Below are 21,443 nucleotides of genomic sequence, written 5' to 3' on the forward strand. Positions count from 1 at the left end.
AAAATCAGATGTAACTTGAACTTGCAGACCAATGAAAAAGAGCAAGGTGTAAAAGCACGTTAGCAAACATGAAAATAACCCCTAGTGCATCCTAGAGTGAGGAAGCAGAAACCGTCAGCATCACACTCCTCCCAGTGAAGGACTTCAGATGCTGATAACCTGCTGTACCTCCCCCACAACACACATGCACCAGACTGAAGCCATTGATCCTAGCACCCAGAGGAGCAGTGAAGGCATGATCGTAGCACCAGGAGAAGGAGTAGATAGTTGGAAGTGTGTATACAGCAATTCTAACTGTATTATTTTTCAGTATAGTAGCATTCACTTCTTATTTTTTCCTTCTTTTTTCTCTGTTACCATTTAATTTGGACTAATAACTCTTTGATTAAAATGTTATGATTTCAGTTATACTAGCAGTGCATTATTGGCTAGACATATAAAGTATGCTTCCTTTTTGCCTGTAACAAGATTTTGAGCACAACAGGTTGTACTATTTTATTCGGATTACAGGTGAACTTACTGCTATTTTTTTCAGTTGTGGTAATTCTAACAATATATAGTATATACAAAACTTCAAATAGATTAACTTTAAAATGGCATGAAATATGGGACATTCAGCCTGCTGAATTACAGAAAACGATGTGAAACTACAGAGGAATTATTAGTGGGGGCACAGGGGAATTCTATCTGTCATAATTGTTGTTTATGTTGCGACAACAATGCACAGAGCCCAAAGGCATAGTTTAAGCTTTCCAGTGAACTACATGGTGTTCAGAAAACAAACAAACAAAAAAAATTGTTTGAACTAAGAAGAAGAAATTGATACAAGAAACAAAGAGGAATACAAAATGGCAATACTGCTCAGCAGGTATCTCTACATTACTTTGGCAAATAAATTTAAGTCCTAATGGTTATTATTGCTAATCTCCTACAGGACTCCATATCCTCCTTACCTGGCCACCTTCATTCTCCCTTTAGGGATTCCTGTATATCTGCTGCTTTCAGCCATCACTGCTGCCTGCTGTTACCATTGCTCACTTCTAGTGCCACCCCAAGGGTGGCACTGACTGAATGGCAGCAGCTGCATGGGACTGGAGGAAGTAGGGAAGGAGAAATCTGGGAACTGAAATGTCTTATTACAGCTTTGTGACCATCAGACATTGTGAAAGTTTAAGTTCATACGTAGAAATAAAGCTGTGTTTGACTGGGTAGGAAGGCAATAACTGGATAAAAGAGAGCAAGAAACTTCAATGCAAGTGTAGTGGCTTAAGAGCCAGGGGAAGAACAGTTAGGGCTGATTATGCAAAGAGACAGGAAGAAGGAAAGGATGGATTGCAGACTAAGAGCCAGTGGCAGAAAAGAGAGAAAGAGAAGGACCTGGTTAGCTATTAGAAGAAATGGTAACACCAGAAGAAAAGGATTCTTGGCTTGATGTATCAGAGACTGAGATTATGTCCAGTTAAAAATGTGATGCAGGGAAAAGAGACGTGAAAGAAAAAATTATAAAACCAACTGAGATTCACTAGTGGGAGACAGAGGAGGAGACAATCATGGACTGAAGTAAAGAAGAAGGGAGACTGGATTAAGGGAGACTGATATTGTAAAAGGGAAGTAAGGGAAACTAAGATGGGAAGACAGAAGGGAGAAAAAGCTTGGATAAAAAAAAAAAAACTGAAACTTTTCTACTAGAGAACCACAAAAAGTAGACTGAGGTTCCTGGGGAGGGGTGGGACAAGGCTGGAGATCAGACAGAAAGGCTGAAGAGCACAGCAAGATTGGCTTTGCAAAGGTATTTTGACTAGAATGAGTGTTGTGATTGGGATAAAGTAGATATGGTAGGTTTCTGCATGAGAAGTGAGAGGTGAATTCCTTGAAATGCAATTAATCGTTCAGCAGAGGAAAATAAAGAAAGGATCACACGTATCAGAAAAAGGCTGCGCCCACAGATTACCAAATCTTATAATTCCACAGTTGTCACCAATATCCCTGAAACTGAGCATTCTCTTTCACTGAGCTGACCAAAATGTGGATGAAACATACTACTGCTACCAGCAACACGGGTAACAACAGGTACCTGTGTAGATATTTAAGTATGGCTGATAAACCATGTTTGCCCATGCTATCATAAACTTGTATCTCCCCATGACAGAATATCTGTAATTTTGTTTGCTTTCCAATAGAATTTATTAAATACTTAGAAAATAATTGAAAACAACAGTTCAACAGGAAAAAGGAAGAAGATTATTAGGCTGAAAAGAATTCAGAAGTTAGGAAAGGAGGAGATTCAGGTGCACTTGAAAATTTAAGTTCATTTATGCATGTGCACATCTCTATGATACTCTCAGGAAGTTGATGATCATAGAGTATTCTTGGATAGGATGACTGCTTCAGAGGATAGAGAAAGGATGCTGCTCATTATGTCAAAATATTTACATTTTCTTTTCTCATTCTAATTGTTTAAAGTGAGTTTCTGGGCCTTATAAACTGTGAACTACTCAGACATTGTTTAAAGATACAATTTGTGTATTTTCTACAGTGTCTGACAACATATTATCTGGGTATTTAATAAACACTAACAGATATCTTCACAAAATCACATTAAAACAAAAATCACTGTTGTTATCCCCATTTTAAATAGAAATTTCAAATGCAAAGAAATTAAAAACACCCAAATTTTGACTCTTTGGGATAACCAGGATCTGACTTTTCCAGCTTCTTTACGTTATATATTAAAATACAGTTCCCACTGACTTCAGTTGCAGCTGTAAGCACTCAACACTTCTGTAATTCAGATTTAAAAGTATGATACTAGTCACAAAAGTTCTGTTCCAATTCCTTAGTACTTGGTTTTGTGATGTGAATTATACATGTTTGGGTAACTTATGTTTCAAATAGCTATTTAATGTACATCAGCTCCACCTCCCACTCTCACAGAAATGTCTGTTAATGAAAACATTTTAAAGCAGAGGAGTACAAAATGAGGCCAAGTGGCAGAGAGTACATCAGAAGCGAGCTAAAAAGCTCAAAGCAGTGCCTGTAGTTCTCCTCCAAGCAGAAGTCCTACCAAAACTGACAGTACTTTGCACTTTAAAGGCAATGAAATATGAATAGAAAAGGCTGATATTCAAACTATTTCATATGTCTAAGCCACACATGCTAGGAAGAAAGGGGAAACTGTTTGAAGCTAAATGTCAAAGATTCTGAAGACTGATATCTATTTTACAACCCTTGAAAATCTTGTTGAGACAGTGAAGGAGCATTTATAAGACTCTATGTCAACTCCCTTTTTTATCTACAGTTTAGTAATTATTAAAAATGCAATCTGTACCTTAAATTGAACTCCCTTCCCTAAACTGAACCCCATTAAGAGTCCAGAGTACAGTATACACAACATCATCTGGGATCAGGAACTGACATACTAACTAAAGAACCATATACAAGACAATAAATTAAAAAATGTCCAAGGACCTGGAGGGTTAGGAAATGTCTGAAGAATGTCAGTCTGAAGATTACCACCACTGTCAGCTGAGTTACAATTCTGGGCTTCGGCAGGAATCTGGAAAGAATACTTATAAAACATTGCAGCCTTGTGTTAAGCATCACTGGAACAAAATGCCATTTTTCCTCCCAGCTGGTTTCTGAGAGAGGATCTGTCCCAAAACCTAGTTAGGTTTAGCTGATACAGGTGCAGTGGCATAGGATTGCTATTTATTATCTAGGAATGATAAATCTTTACCACAAAAACTGACAAACTTCTATGCAACAGTTTCATTGACCTGAAGTAGCTTAACATTTATAAATTTCATTTACTTTTCTGAATGACATAGCATCCACATTTTTTCAAGGCCTCTTAAGCACCAAGGTAACACACTGAACATTTTCAACTCACTTATAATCAAAACGTCCATTTGTCACTTGTGACTAAAGACCAACAGGATAATAACTGCCTAGCTAAATTACACATCACTAGTCAACTGATGTGTGGACAGTAGGACAGATAAACAATGATTTTGCATTTGCAGGATCATAGTCTTCGTTTCACAAAACATATTCTCTTAAGAGATGGAACATTTAAACATTTATGCTGAGATTTTTCAAAACTGTCTGAGGGACTCTGTCTCAGGGATGCTCAATTAAATAATTTCCAATTCCAAATTAAAATTCATTGAATTTGGATGTCCAAATCCCCTAGATAATTTTGTAAACCTCAGTCTTACCATTAATAATACAACATTATCTCAAGAATTTACTTTAGCAAAGGACTTAATCTCCCAGGAAGGCCTTGATCATTAGTCCAATAACTTAAACCAAGAAAATACTTATAATTATTCACTTAACCAGTGTCTGGTGTTTGAAAGTGTAAATAAATAAAAGACCTTCTCCATATCCCATGTTGTCTTTTTTTAGTTTATATGCTAGATTTTTGGTTGACTGATAAAGTCACAGCTTAGTCCACCATTTCCTTATGATTTTGCCTTTTGGGTACTTAGTTGTCTTCATCACCATATTATCCATTATATCCAATGGGGCAAAGATTTACCACCATTCTCACTTTATAGATAGATAAGAAATCAGATGCAAAGGTTTAAACGATTTGGTAAAGGTTGCACAAGGAAGCTGAACATACCTCTTCTGTTTACTACAACAGTTCTTTACTTAATGGGCCATCCATTCCCTACACTTAAAAATACATAGAACCAAAAAGGAGAGCAAGCTACTGTATTTACTACAGCAAATCATCACCCAACTGTTTAGCAACTGCAGAAGAAACAATTATAAACAGTTTTACAAACTTCATACAATTCACCTATCACCTCTAACAAGCTGCTTGGAAAATGTAAAGACAAAAAGCAAATCAATAGCCTTTGCTTTTAAAGTAAAATGGAAAGGAAATAGCAACAGTTGTTTCACAGATACAAAAAGTAAAAATAAGCTGAAATGAATGGTGAAGAATCCAGGTTCTTGCAATAACAGATCTGAAGTTACAAGAGCAGAATAAAGGTAAAATATAGACTTGGTAGGGGTTTTAATATATATCTCAACATATATATCTCTATTGGCAACCAACTACAAATTAGCTAGTAAAGCACTAGTAACCGCTTGCCTTATGTGTTCTTCAACATATAATCAGAAGTTAAGCACAAGCCCGAAAACATTAAAGAGATGATGTCAATTTGCAAAACAGCAAGCTAAGTACCCCTCTGCTTCCCAAATCATGCCTCCAGCAGGGGCTGCCACGTACTGTTCTGAAGTATAGAAAATACAGCTATAATGCTATCTCATTCCTTCCATCACAGCTTGAAAAAGAAGAGGTGGATGATTTTTTAAGTTGTTTATGCTAACTTGCTTGTGGAGGGGTGTGTATGCAGGGCTATAAATTATTGAGAGAAACCAAAAGCAAAGAAGCAGGTTCTGCAGTTAGCTTCCAAAAAGCAATTTTATGGTTCCACCTCTGATAGTCAGTTTCCTAGCCTGGCCTCAGCAAGTTCTACCTGCATTCACAGATCTTCCCCATTCGCAACCAACTGCATAGTTTTGGTGGAACCCAGATGCACCAGGAAGTATTACATTATTACTATTATTATTGTAAAACAGCAGCAAGTATAAAGAAAAGATATTTCAGCATGCAATACCTTTTCCTTACCTTTGCATTTTTTTCAGCAACTTTACAATCACACTTCCCTTTCAAAAAATAAAAAACAAAAACCAAAGTTTCTTCCATAGAGCTGCATGAAATTTTAACCTGATGCTTCCTCTCCTAGTTTTACCATAGTACACTGCTAATATATACTCACTAGATTAAGAAAGAAATCATTCTATATCTGTGTGTCAGTGCAGTTAGATGTATTATTTAGAATAAGATTATGTTAGTGCCTCTATAATATGTCAAAACCCATAAAGAATACCCCCCTGCCGTAGTGCTGCAGATCTTTTCTATTAGCATTTATTTAGCAAAAAGCTAAAACCCACAAGGTGGGTAACAGTCAACTAATTTTAAACATTAAAAGCTTATGTATGTGAGTTTGTATGCAAAAGGAAATAGTAAGCATTCCTCTGACAGCTTCCATCACTTTAAAAATGAAGAAAATTTGTATCTACAAATGAAATCTAGTTGTGACAAAACTATAGTGTGTGAAATTTTGTGCACAGGCATAGCTGGAGAACAAGGGAAGGGTTGTGGGGAGGCAGTAATTCATTCCAAAAGGTTCTTCATTATGAGGAAGCCTGCTGGCTCAGTCACAGCTGCCACGGTATCAATAGCCTTTTTGGGATCGTGTATTTTTCCTGCTTGCATGCTGTTGCTTTCCCTCATTAAGATTCAAATCCAATTGTTTATGCTGCTGCTTGCTGTTACTCTTCTTTCATGCTGATTGTTTCCATTGAATCTCATGTAAAATGTACAGAAGTTTAGAGAAAAATGCAGGCACTGGATGTTAGTGAAGCAGAGAAAACAAAACAGTTGTCTGTTCCTAAAACACAGCCATCAAGATTACAGATCTCTCTCCAGTTCCCAAATTTTATTATTAGTTGCAGCTAGTGCCATAATAAATGATGAATTAAGCCTGGCAGTCAGACAAACTGCTTCTCCACTCCTGCAAAACATGCTTTGTATATACTCAAAGGTGTAAAATACTTTCTCATTCCTCAAAAATCAGTCACTTTAATAATATTGGATTTACAGAACAAATCCTCTACATGAATGCTATTTTTGTAACCCTGATATTGCTCCCTAAACTTAAAATTGTAATAGCTGCACACTCCCCCAGCTCTGCGCCTTTGCTATGACACACTGGAGTGTTATCATGCGACAGAATCTCATCGTTCGTTCTTCCGCACTTTCAATCCATTAGGTCCTGACTGAATCTCCTGTGTGCTTGAAAACAACTTCCTTTCCCTCTGTCCCTCAGTTTTGTGTCTCTCCATATAAAATACTCCATATGCTGCTTGCAAGATGGAGATGGTGCTTTCACTAACCAGTCTTTTTTTCTGAATATTTACTAACTCACAGTTCTTAAGCTCATACTTCTTAAGTCCCCAAAACAGCAAACACGAATATGCACTAAGCTGGGCTGTGATATTCTATTTCAGGATCAAGAGAAACTCTTCAGGGGTTAGACTACCAGCGCATGGATGGTAGAGGAAAGGAGGAGTTTGTGAAAATGATCTCCATGCATGCCTCAATGGAAGAAACCTGGTGCTTGCTAAAACATTCTTAAAGTATTCCTTTCTCTACCTCATCTATATTTACAATTATTAGCCACCAAAATTAACATTCACACAGATTTTTACATTGCTAATCAAGTCCAAACACAGAAAAATCAAACATTAACAACAAAGAGAGAAGAATTATTGAATCACTCTCCCCCATCATGTATGTGATCCCTAAGCCAAGTCTCTAAGAGGCAGTGTGTCCCACAAGCATGTGTGTGAAAACTTGTTAAAATCACAGACGCTGCAAAAAAAACCCAATAAAGATCACTTATGTCAACACATAGAGCATAATTCTGTCTTTCAATATTGCAATATTGGAATTTTTTTCTTAATAGAGGACATAATTTTTAAGACTTTAGATAGACTATTTATATATTTTCAAATCACCACTACACCAGGTTCACAAGCAGCCTATTCAAAAAGTGAGGAACACTTTCTCCCTGCTTTTCCATCTATACACAAAGAAAAACATGGTAAGAAGGGTTGTGAAATGAACTGTCACTGGAAACTGTAAACCTAAAAATGGTTACTGAATTACACTTAGAATACCACATAACTTTTCAGGATCAGAAATACCCGCTCTTGACTACTACTCTGTAAATCCATGGGTTATCCCTCCCACTACATTTAAAAGACATTGCTTCAGGTTTGGTAATACAAGATAGTAAATTGCAGAGAGAAGTATTATTTAGGGAAGTATCAATCTGGAGATCTTTGGCAAATTGGAAGAAAACAGAGGGCCCAAGTCCTGGGCTCATCTTGAATTTGAAATAGGATGACTAGACAACCTCAGAAAGTACATTATAATAAATTATTATTTTCAAAGAAACAGAAATCATACTACAAATTTTAATTTGTTGTTGAATAGCATATAACCATAAAGTATAACTTAATGGAAATGAAACGGTTACCTGAGTAACGTATCTTGAATCCTTTCTTGCTGGTTGCATGATCAGTTGACCAGCGAAGATAGAGCTGATTCATTTTGCTTGTGAAGTTCAGCTGTCCAGTATGATTTCCACTTAAAGCAACTAATAAAGGACTTTGCCCAGAAGAACCTTTAGAGATGAATAAAGTAAATATTGAAGTTATGGTTTAAGCAATCTTTTGCATATTTTATCTTATCTGCAAATATGAATATACAAGGAAAGAATAAGAAAGAGCATGACACATTGCTGCCAGTAAAATAATTAGCAGATCTCTGTTTAAACTATCCATCCAATTCTAGGTTTTCACCACAGAAAATAATGTAGAAATTCTGGTAATAGCAGACTGAGAAATAAAACAATGAGTATTTGTGCCATAAACACTGAAAAATGACTGGAAACTGTTTCTTAATTCTTTTTTATTTGTGGCAATTTCTTTCTATGAAGTTATGTTTCTGCTCCTCGTTCTTTTATAGCTAATATTTATTGAGCTGTGTATTTTAAGCTCCTTTCTAACTAGTGAATGTCAGCAAATTCGTACATTGCTTGACATTGCACAGCTAGTAGAGTTTAAAACACCACCTTATTACATACTGAACATATTAGCTAAACAATGTCCTGTGACATAAGCGTGCTAGATAAATACAACCAAGATCAGCATGGTTTCATCATGGACTGTACATAGGTACAAGTGCTATGAACTTGCAATACATATTATGTTAGGACCCAGTCCTGTTAGAAGATGGTAAGTTCAATAATAGTATCATTTTGGTGTTAAAAATATACATTTACAGTAAATACAGAGTATTGTAAATAATGTAACTTGGCACTAGAGTGATATCATCATCATAATAAAACCTGGCACATTACAGCAAAATATGTTCAAATAATAGTAATAAAACCCCAGAAACACAATAATTATTCTGGGGCTAATTATACAGTAAAACAACATATAAACAAGAAAAAAAATCAATGCACTGAACCAATCTATTGAAGCTTTCTAAAACATGAAATAACATCCTCCCCCCTATATGAAGGCATTTTTTTTTTCTCCAGCTAAATTACTCCCTTTCATATGCCATGTCTTTTGCTCTGTGTTTTTCAAGTTTAGGAAAGCCAAGTTCAACCAACATTCTCTTGACCACAGAAGCCATTTCAAATAAAGAGGCTGCTTCATTCATTTTTTGCTGAGTTTGAGCAGCTGCAGCCTGATCAGCTCTTCTTATGTTGCGTGAAAACAAAACAAAACAAAAAATGGATTTAAAGGACACCTAAAAACTGCATATAAATGCTGTCAACCTTCGCCCTCTCCAGTCCAAAAAGAGTAAGTACATTTTCTAATTGGGATATTTCAGGTACAAAAAAGAGGCTGTAAGAGCTAGAGCAAACCATAAAAATTAAGAGAACCTCCCAGTGCTTTAGAACTGTAGTTCAGTCACCATGATGACAACACTACAACTAAATAATTATTAACAAATAAGCTCTAAGTAATAAATACATATATAAAATAAGAACAAATAAGAATAAGCTTAGCTTTAGCTGCAGGGTGCCTAGCATGTCCTCACTGAAATGTTTGGTGGCTTATTTTTCATATTAGGGTTAGTGTTCAGTGATTACAGACTAGGATGGACTATGAGGTCTGCTGAGGTCAATTCCTCCAGAATTGATTTAGTTTCTCTGTGTTTTATCCTGTGTTTTGTAACATGTGTTCAATACCATCTACCCAATTTATAAGGTAATTCCCAATTTAGATTCTTTTTTTTGAAATTTGCAAATAATGGGGCTACAAGAGTGCAATTACAAATAAGGATCTACCACATACAAAGAGCTTTCAGTTACTAGTGATAGTGAAATTACACTGCAGTACCATACGTTAAGCAGCCACACCACATTTTCTCACCATTGGAAGGTCAATGCATGCAACTGCATTTTAGTTTGCTTTACTTTTCCTGGATCTGAGTTCCGGCCACTGGATCTTACCTAGCTGGCAGCTCTTCAGCTGCTGCTCAGGACAGTCAGCACCACTACCTAGCTATTTTTGGGTTTGACTCTCTTATTTCAGAGTTTGCCTACACAAGGATATGCATATTCAACTTCTAGTGTGCTGACTTGACGTATGGTACTCTTCTGAACCTTACACTTTCTGTGAAAGCAAAACTTTTTTTTTTTTTGTCTATTTGTGATGACAGAATTATATTGCTTTATTTTGGGGAGAAAAAAATCTTAAAGACTATTTGCTGTATTGAATGAATGCCATTCAGTATAAGCTGCCTGAATACAGTATTTTCAAGTTCAAAATCCTTTACTAATTATATTCATGGTACACTTATGGCTGCTCTGACTTTGACGATAGATGGGATTTCCTATGGGTCTGACTGACAAGTGAGAATGGCTAATGGGCTTATTGCTCCCAGCTCACCTGGACAACCTTAGTGACTGCACTAACTGCACTATAAAGTCATCAGAGGCCTGTGCTTTAGCAAACACTGTTTCTATAAAAGTTATTTATTTTGTCAATCATTACATATTTTCTACCTAAACATTTATCTGGAGATAGATCTTCACCTAGTGCAGACCAGTTCAGTTCTCCTGACTTAAATAAAGCTATGCTGGTTTGGACCACATAAGGTCCCAGCTTCCTAGGATACAATATATTTACTATGCTATGTAGCAATACAAAGAAATACCTGAGCTAGCTTTGAATGAGCTAGTCTGAGTTATATCCATCACTGGAAACAGAATAGCCACATCAGCACTGCCTTCTGCCTCAACTAACTCATCATGCTGATATGTAGAACTAATTAGCCTAGCAAAGCAAATTGCTAATGTGGCCACAGGGACGCAAACAAGGATCTCAGCAAGGCACTGCACTGTGCCATGTTTAAATATCAACTTGTTCAGAGTTAGCCTAGGAATCCCTACATGGCGCTGCATTGAGAGGTTATAAATATGCCATTATCATTCTCGTTTAAGTTTGCTGGTAGGTGGCTTCAGTGGAGCTGCACTAGAGATGAATTTGTCAGAATGTGATTTTATGTCATAAAATGACAATGCTTCAAAATGTAGTAACTATGTTCATTCTTCCCTCAGATCCATTATTGATACTCTGGTTTCATTAAATTTAAATGCATAAGAAAGAAACAAAAATCTTCATCAGGAACATTAAGCAATCTAAACAGATTTTTTCAAAAGAAAACAAAGTGATCAGACCACTAGAAAAGTTGCAGGCACACTACATATTGTCTTGAAGTTAAATAGAAAATAGAGTGGAGGAAAAGACAATTTTAATAGATTTTTCAGACTATTTCCTCCAGTGACCTGACACTGACCAACATAGATAAGATTATAAGGAAAAAAAATCCAGCTAATGATCTGGCATTTTTAAAAGTGCAAAATACTGCTTTCAGAAGCTTAACAGAATGCTGTTATAAAACAGTGGAAATATTTTAATTTTAGATATTAGAAGTCCTATGACTTACAAAAAATATTTGGAGCAAGATACTTAAAAACATATGACCATTTAATATTTTTTGTGTTATGAAACTCCCACAGTGAATATTAATCAATTCTACCACAGTTATCATATATCCTTGGTTAATGAGGGAGGATATGATAATTGTCTCCAAATGAATAAAAATATATTAAAGAGCAATCAGGGACCAGTTATTTTCATCAATCAAGAGAATAGAACAAGCGATAATAAGGTCAGAATTCAGTAGGAAAAAAAAAACAGTTCAAGAATAGTGTCTGTTGAGATAGGGTCTGTTGAGAGGCTGCTGGTATGACTAACATTCTAAAAAGTAATTTTTTTCATTTTCCCACTCTTTGTCTCAAACTAGATGGCCAAATTTTTCTATATGGGTATATTCAAAGAAGAAACAGCATTGGTTCTGTTATGTTATGGAGGAAGTAGGAAAAGTATCCCATTGACGACAATTATGAAATTACACAAACGGTATTTGTTTAAAAAGAGACCAGAAATGACTCATTACAAAACAGCACATTTACTTCTCCTTTCAGACACTTCCATACATTTCCCAGGAAATAGAAAAACTGTATGATTTTCATAGGAAAGCTCTTGCTGCTGCTCCTCCTCTAACAAAGCCTAAAAAAATTAATCAGGTTCTTTCTCTTGAATGCATCTATAAAAACTTTCACTGACTAACAGACTTAGATTTAAGGCAAAATAATAAAAATACTGGACTATTTTACAGATTTCAGATGTATCACTGCATGACGAATCAAGTTGATTCAACATATCCTTGAGGCAAAGGAGACAAATGGTATCCAAGACTGCATTAGGCAGAGCACTGCCAGCAGGTCAAGGGAGGTGATCCTTCCCCTCTACTCCACACTGATAAGGCCGCATCTGGACTACTGTGTCCAGTTCTGGGCTCTTCAGTACACTAGAGAGGTGAAGCTACCGGAGTGAGTCCAGTAAAGGGCTGATAAGATGATTAAGGGACTGGAGCATCTCTCATAGGAGGATAGCTGAGAGAGCTGGGACTGTTTAGCCTGGAAGAGAGAAGGCTTGGGGGGATCTTGCCAAATATCTGAAGGGGAAGTATAAAGAAGCTGGTGCCCAGTGACAGGACAAGGGGCAGTGGGCACAAACTGAAACACAGGAAGTTCTGTCTGAACATAAGGAAAAACTTTTACTGTGAGGATGACTGAGCACGGGAACAGGTTGCCCAGAGAAGCTGTGGAATCTTCATCCCTGGAGATATTCAAAAGCCACCTGGACAGGGTCCTGGACAACCTGCTCTAGGTGGCCCTGCTTGAGCAGAGGGATTGGACCAGATGTTGTCCAAAGGTCCCTTCCAGCCCCAACTATTCTGTGATTCTGTGATAATTAAACCAACAGCTGGAAATCAAGCCTCCCTTTAGTTTATTTTTGTTCTTTGTGATTAGATATAATTCAAACCTTTCTTACCATCAAATACCTCCAGCTCATCAAACTGCTTTTCACTTTGAAACATTTCTACATAGATGGAGATGTTATATCCTGGCTCAACCTTTATAGTCCAAGAGCAGGTCTGAGAATTGGGATAGGTGCCTGGGTAACCTGGACTGAGGATCACTCCTGATGATTCTGTACGGATTTCCTTTGCTGGACATTGTGCTAAGAAGGACACAAGAAGAACAATGAGAATAGTAATGAAATAGTGTTTCCCTTCCATAATCAAATGTACTATTATTTTTTAGTGATTAAAATACTTTAGGATCAATTTCCAAATGCAGACATGTTAAAATCACATTCCAAATGGATTCAATAGTAAAGTTCCCCTGAGCACAAACAATATCAGAACGAGCTTTATAAACCCTGCACTTATGGAAGAGAACAATTATTATAATAAAACATTAATCTAGAAATATATCACAGCCCAAAGAGTTTACAGTCAAGAGTTGCACACATGCCGGTGTAATTACTAATATCTGTGAGAGGAAAGTCCCCATTAAACTTTTTATTTGGAAACTTTGCCGCTCTTTTCTATTTGAGTTCTCGAAAACGGCTGTAAGAATCAACTCTTACCTGAGCATGGCACACAAAATTATATATATATAAAAAGAGCATTTTATGTAGATGAAGGATTTATTTTGGATACAGAACTGTCAAAGTCATCTAAGTAAGATCCTCTCAGCAACCACTTCCCCAGTGACAAGCTCTAAGCTCATAACATTCAACAAGGATTTTCACATGGTATTCACTGACATTTATCATATCTCACATGACGATGAGTATATTATACTTAAATGCTATAAAATTTTTATTTTGAATGCTGTGGTCACTATTTTTCTTTAGTATTTTGTCTCTCATACAAGAATGATGTCTTCATGTCTGCTTGCCTCTGACTTCTGAGCTTCTCCACAATTTCATAATATATGTGTATTTCAGCAACTTTTTCCGTGTAAAATTCACAAATATTCCTTCATAGGAATGCATTCCTGGAAACTGACTGGCACAGTACCCAAGTACTTGCATTAATTAGAGAATATGAGATGGTAAATAACATAAAAATAGAGAAAAAATGATAAGGGGAATAAACATGTTACAGAGAAAAACACAGATGGAAACATTAAAAAGAGACATCTCTCCCAGTTGGCCTTTTGTAAACTTCAGCCTTGGAGGTGAAATTTGGGTTCACTTGTAGCCAAGAGGAATTTTGCTGTAGACTTTGGAAAATAGTGTCAGGATTTCATATTTGATTTTCCTCTCAGAGAAATTAGGCACACTGGTAGAGAAGGATATTACATTTTACACAAGATTTCCAGTCTTTACCTTCTCTCCCACCCATTCAGGAAAAAATCTGAACTCTCCCTCAGAAGCAACAATGCAAATAGAGTAAGAACCCTATCAATTAAGTCACATATAAATTATCTATCACTTTCCTACAAAGTATAGACCCTACCTTTAATAAGTTGGCATATTCCTATCCATCCCCTCATCTAGATACAGTTTTCCAGACTTGGAACTGAGTAGAAGGCCAGAGAAAGTGCATGTGCTTGGACAATATGATTCTCATCAGCATTCCATTCACCATCCCAGAGTATTAAAATTATTATAAAAAATGATACACTGAAGTGTGGAAGACATGCATTTCAAATCTAACTTAAAAACTCATTTTCTGTGGACTACCAATTTCCTGATGGCAACAAACTTTAGAAAAGAAACTAAAAATCAAAACAGTTCTTTTCTGGCTGCTCCAAGAGCTCCCTGGGTCTAATTAATGCTTGGAACTTTCAACACTAAATTCAGATGATTTTTCATCAGTTGTGTTTTTTTATACTATAGACAAGTTATAAATTACTTACCTAAAGCCTAGTCTGAGTATTTAAGAAGGGGGAAAAGTGTACAAAAGTAAAAGCTACTTACTGCTATTTTTTGTCATAATATTTTCTTTGTCAGTCTGCTCTAATAGCCTGGAGAATGTGTAGCATTATCATGCCAACAAGTGCAGGACAGAATATAAGATTTTTGAAATTCTTTCTCTCTTTGCCCCTCATCTTGCTCAGCTAAAAAAATTCTTTAGTCAAAGGGAAAAAACGTTAGCACATAAAAAGGAGGGATATAACGTGCAAGTGAAAATATACCAACAAAGAAGAAGAATAAGGTGGGGGAAAAACATGGCAAGCAAGTAATTTTTCCTTATCATGCATCTCTCTCTCTGCTCTCATCTGACAGCACTGGATGCAGCAGACTATTTCCAAGAGGTAAATCCACTTTTTTGGGGGGCACAAATAGTGTCTAAAGGAGACATCCTAGGAAAGGGAAAGCCCATGGGATAATGGCATATGAAGTAATAAGGAAAACATATTCCGCCTTCTGAAAATTTTAATTCAGGGATTGTCTCTTCAAATGGAAACACCTGCAGCCAAATTATATCTGGAAATTTCACACAGGCTTTTTCTGTATAATACAGTGTTGTACACATTTAATGACAGTACCTTCTCTTACTCGTTACCCTAAAATGAAACACACTGTTACTTTAATTTCCTATATTCTTCAGAATAAGAGAAGTATAACTAGAGAAAATACACTCAACAAGTGTATTCACAAGAACATGAAGCTGATCTAAATAGGAATAATGTAAAAAAGCCCCCATAAATTATAGCAGATAAAATGCAGAAATAAAAGAAGGTAGTCCAAAAAAGAGTTTGAAAAACAGTATGTGAAGTATGCAACAAGCAGCAATACTTTCAAGCCTATCAGGATCAGAAAGCCTGCAATACAGTCTTAAGAGCTAATAAAAGATAAAGATATACAGTGAATCTCCAACGACAATAAAACCATGGGAGAATAACTAAGTGAATTATTTCATCCATGTTTATAGTGGTGGAGCAAAGCAGGTTCCCATCTTGGGACTCTTCTTTACATGGGACATGTTGACATATTTCTCAAATTCAAGTGTGAGTTGAAACCACAGAATTCAAAAAAATGAATTAAAAATGTCTGGATCAACTTAAAGATAATACAGCTGAATTAAAAACTGGAATGTAGCATCTTACTTCAACTCTCTCAGTACCAATTGAATGGAAGGTGGCAAACAATACCAATTTTAAGATAACTTCTAAAGCAGATGTGGGGAACTACAGACCTGCAAGCATGATAACTTTGCTAAACAGAATGACAGAATTTATTCTAAAAGCAGTAGTAATGTATTCATAGATAAACATAGTATATTGAAGAAAAATCATGTCAGCTTTTGTGAAGGTCGATATACCTCAAAAATATGTTAGGAGTTCTCTGAAGGAGTCAACGAGCATCCTGATAAGGAAGATAATCTGAGATGCTACATGGATTTTCAGAAGATATTTGACAAAAGTTCTCCTCTTAAGGAGACTAAGCTGCATGGCATAATGGGAATAATCCTCACTTAAATAAATAATTGGTTAAAAGGCTGGAAAAAGAAAAGGACAGTCCCATATGGTTTTGTCTAGGTACCAGCGCTGTTCAAAAAAAATCATGAACTGAAAACAGAGAATAAATAGCAGGTGAACAAAGTTTGATGCAGACACAAAAATATTCAAATTTGTAAAGACAATGGCTACCTACAAAGAATTGCGGAAGGACCTTATGATATATAAATGCAGCAAGCCTTCAGCTGGAATAGTACACGCAGCTCTGACAGCGTTATTTCAGAAGAAATAGAATTGGAAGAGGTGCTGAGAGTGATGACAAGAATGATTAAAGGTATGAAATATCTTCTGGTCTATAAAATCAGGCCATCAATCTGCCAACAACTGTTGTTTCTTCCAATATAAGAAGCAGAGAACATGAAGTGAAAATAGGTGCCAGGTTCAAAGTGGACAAAAGGAGAAACATCTTCACCTATTGCATAATTAAAATGTGCAGCTTCTGGCACAAAACTTAGTGGATATAAACCTTTTACATGTGTTCTAAAAGGAATTGGACAAATCTATTGAAAAAATATCACTGCAGGACTCTCAAATATAAAGAAACCATCACTAGCTTAAGAAGGGCCTAGCAACAATTTGTTAGAGGCCTTAAGCCACTACATGCTTGCAATGATCTTATGCTTTTCTCTAGATGCTCACTATTGGCCAGTGCTGGAGACAGAACAGTGGGTAAAGGGGCTTTTGGTCTGCCTCAGTATATCTGTTCTTATCAACATAACACTTCATTTTCTGCTCTTAGCTGTGATGTGCCAACCTCACCTCAGTATCCATTTTTTTGGTGATTCATTTTTCAAATACTTCTGAATGTAGTTTGTAATGTGATATAAATGATTAAAAGCTAAAATGTAATTGATCTCCAAATATACAAAGCCCAATTCATTCCTTTAATAGGCTAGTCTGTTATTTTAAGAAGCACATGAGTATACTGCTAGACTTGCAGCAGTAGGAGTACAACCACATCAGAAAGTGTGTCAAAACTAAGAACAGTGATTACAAAAAGGGAAAAAAGAAAGTGAAACATTTGCCAGAAGATGCACCAATAAAGGCTGCTTTGAAAATTAGTTGTATGATAATAGAATGACTGAGTTTTTCCTTTTTTTTTTAACACAAGGAATTAATTGCATAAATTTTGATTTCAGTTACAGAAGATTCTTACAGTAATGCTACCTTTATAGCTAAGATAAAAAGAGCTTCTCTTTTTCCTTTTTTTTGGTGACTCAGAAGTTTTGAAATTATTTTTACCTAAGACACAATTATGTTTCTTTTATGAAAAGCATCACTCAGTTACATATATTTGTTTCTAAGAGTTAACTGACTTCTTAGCTCTCCAAAGGAGAGAGAACATTATGAAATGAAAGAATATCTCGGCAGAAATTAGTATTAAAAGTATCAGTTAAATCAGTCAAACCTCCACTACAATTCCAATGATTAAGTAAATACATGAAAAATAGGAGGAAGTTACCCTCACGGTTCAATGGTTTAATTATTTCATTTGTTATCCCTTAACACATACTGACACAACTAGATGAATTCTCAGTACATGTGCTTAAGTTCTGCATTACTAGCAAGCAGTGCTCTGCTATCTTGAGATAAATGTTCTTTCAATAAGCCATCCCTCTGGATGTTGTATTTACTATTCTCAGGTTGCAGGTGCCTTTCTAGCTTAGGTATTCAACTACAGATATATTAAAATCCCCTATTTAAGAAGACTTATTTGAAAAGAGTTTAAAATTAGTATTTACATCAAAATTAAGAAATGAAGGGTTTGAGACTGCAGCTTAAGTGCACTCACCTATTTATCCAAGAGTCAACACCATAAATATTAAATAATAATATTAATAATATTAAATAGATATGGTAATTAAAACACGTTTTTGATATATAAAATATTGGTAGATGGGTTAAAGTGAGTAACGTGTTTGCAAAGAAATTATATGGTATGTACTGACACAGTCAAAAGATTTCCTAAATCATAGTCAAAAGATTCCCTAAATCTTTGTTGCTGCCTAATGATTCTGAGTTTCAGAAGTGCCAGTGCCATGTAGATAAAATGAATTCAGACCCCAGAAAAGATCTCAGCTCAAAGAAAAGAGTCCAAAGGAAGAGTTTAATCATTAAACTTTTGCTATTATATATATTTAAATACATATATAAACATTAATAGAATGATAAGCTTTTTTAATGAATATGAGCAATCAGGTTTTGCAGTTGTATATAAATAAATAAATAAATACATATACATGGTGTGTCCATAAAGCAACCTGAATCCAGCCACAAGAAACACAGAAAATACTGATAAAAATAAGCTAAGTTGTCATCATAAAATAGGAATTCAACATTTATCTGCACAGTAATAATTTATGTAGACTGACCAAGGTACTGGAGAGAATGGGACAGGAATAAAACCATGTAATTCTATTTTACAAAAAGTAAAATAAAATTTATCTAAAGGAGCAGCTTGTCTGAAGAAAGGAAACCGCTAGCACCCCAAGTTACCTAAAATAAACCCCTTTCCTATGTCCAAATTAACTGTGCTAAAATCTTTACCCCAGTGGCTCCACTTCCATTGTCTTTTGTCTCTGAATCTCTCCGATGGCTTTCTGTTTGCTGGTTATTAGATTATTTCATTTGATGTCCTCCCCCAGTTAAGTTAAGCCATATTCATATTACAAGAATACAAGACTAGAGGACACTATCAGCTGCTAAATCTACTTCCTAATGGAAACTGTGTTATTTAACTCTTTTCATGAAAAAACATGCATATTAAACATGCTTAATAATCAATCAGGAACAACTTACAACTCAAAATATTAAGATTCTAAAAAGTTTAACAAATAGTTTTGCAAATTGACAAATAATACATATAGGGAAAGGAGGAAAATCAGAAAATCTGCAAACCCTGTAAGAGAAAGCACAGAGCTGCTGATACTCATCTAAAATATCTCAAAGGACTACAAAGAAACAACAAGTTTTGCTACCATCAGAGAAAGTCACAAGTTCCCAAAGCATCTGTAAGAATTACTGGAAATCAGCTACTCCCCTGTGCTTAACAGATGGCTAATCATTATCAGAAGCTCTCCATATCTCTGTAGTTTTTACAAGAATTCTCCAGTTTATTGTAGGCTTTCATTTATTAACACTCTAATTGAAATGGACAAGAGTTAAATTACTGCTATCCCTGTTAACTCAAAATTGAAAGCTGGATTTGCAGTACAATTAATGCATTCTGACTATACTACCTTAGAGCCAATATAGCACTGATCAAACAACTCCATGAAATTATAAGTCAAGAGATACCTTCTTGATCATTTTTCAACATTTCTGGTTTTTTTGTTTTTTTTTTTTGGCCATCCACTATTTAACAAACTAAAGCAAACTAAAGGACAATAACCAATGACATTTTTTGAAAAAAACATGATCTGGACTTCTGAATTCCAATCTCCAAGATATACTTGTTTTTCATGAAGATGATCAAATTGTGTATGAAAGCACTCCTAAATATTATTCATATTAAACTTTTCAATTCTTTACATTTAAAATATTTTAATTATAAACACCATAAGAATAGCTGAAAGATTTTTAGAGTTTTTTTATTTAAATTTGCCACACATATTTTAGAATACATTTTTCATGTGAGTTTGCCTTACACACCACCATGTGAGAGTGAAACCAATAAGACTCATTTCTTATTTTATTTTGAATGTTATTAAAATACATATTTTTAAAGCTCTTATGGTGTGAAAAGAACTCTTTGGTTTAATATGAAACAAAAATAAATCATTTTATTAAATTTTAAAAATCAATGTTTTAATAACGGTGTAGTTAAATGAGCCTACTCCTTACGTATATATGTAATAGACACTCAATGCCTGTGGAAGTCAAGCATTGAATGCCTGCGCTAATATTTTAGGGACCAGTTTGAAAGTGTCTACATCTTTTAGATATTGAAGACATAATTGGAAACTTTTCCTTTTAAACACTACTGAAAATACAGTGCCACAATTATGATGCTTAATATGTAGGAAGATAATACAATCCATAAAAGTGTATGTTTACCTTCACAAAATGGGGAGGATCCTTCAAACTGCAACTGTGTATTCAGTTTGCAGGTTAACAGATCTTGTCCAACGAGGGTGAAACCAGGATGGCACTTGTACTTGACAAAATCTCCTGAAAAAGTTATGGACAAAAAAAAAAACTCTTTAAAAAGTTAAAATAGAAAAAAAAAAGGCTCAAACAAAAGTATATCAATATTTCAGATGGAGGATGAGATATACTGATTAATAGTTTAGTTTAATTAGATTTCAAGTGGAAGCAAAAGAAAAGGAAATACTATTTTATCACCTATTTCAAAGTCATCATCTTCAGTAAACGAATCTGCATGGGGAACTATAGGTGGAGGCTGGCACTTCTTCAGTTGATAAGCTGCAAAGTTAAGTGAAAATAATATTAAGTACTGATGTGTTAAGATTGACTTTACAGAAAATTCATTTCTCATTCGCACTTGCCAAAGTACCAAAGCTTCACCGAAACCCATGGTCTCTCAGTTTCAATATTTTCCAAGTTAAATGTATCAGTTATATCCACTACTTTTCTCATGATACTACATATTATCTCTACAATATTAAAATATTTATTATCAGTATAAATCCATTGTAGTATTGGACGTAGTTGCAAAGGTAATGAGGAGGTAGGGCTGTGCAGCTACAAGGGTGCTGTTTCATGCGAGTGCCTCTGTAGCACCTGGTAATGTGAATTTTAACCAAATCCTTTACAATGAAATCCCCTCTCCACTCCTCAAATCTGTTTCAACTAATTATGTCCAGTCTCATAAGGAAAGTAACCAGTACAATGACTGACATGTCTGTAAATGGAGTATTTAGCTGA

The 21,443-nt window shown here is 35.4% G+C and overlaps 1 protein-coding gene across 1 annotated transcript in view; it reads right to left on the reverse strand.

Moving 5' to 3' along the window:
- The window catches only part of CSMD1 (CUB and Sushi multiple domains 1), a 1,240,345-nt gene that overhangs the window by 110,692 nt on the left and 1,108,210 nt on the right, over nucleotides 1-21,443 (reverse strand). The window contains exons 45-48 of the mRNA XM_026097018.2: nucleotides 20,901-20,981; nucleotides 20,613-20,726; nucleotides 13,072-13,260; nucleotides 8,124-8,270 (exon numbers count right to left, since the gene is read on the reverse strand). Coding sequence (XP_025952803.2) covers nucleotides 8,124-8,270; nucleotides 13,072-13,260; nucleotides 20,613-20,726; nucleotides 20,901-20,981 — 531 coding nt within the window. The remainder of the gene's footprint in view (nucleotides 1-8,123; nucleotides 8,271-13,071; nucleotides 13,261-20,612; nucleotides 20,727-20,900; nucleotides 20,982-21,443) is intronic.

Source organism: Dromaius novaehollandiae, chromosome 3 (genome assembly GCF_036370855.1).
Source record: "Dromaius novaehollandiae isolate bDroNov1 chromosome 3, bDroNov1.hap1, whole genome shotgun sequence".
Classification (NCBI taxonomy): Eukaryota; Metazoa; Chordata; class Aves; order Casuariiformes; family Dromaiidae; genus Dromaius; species Dromaius novaehollandiae.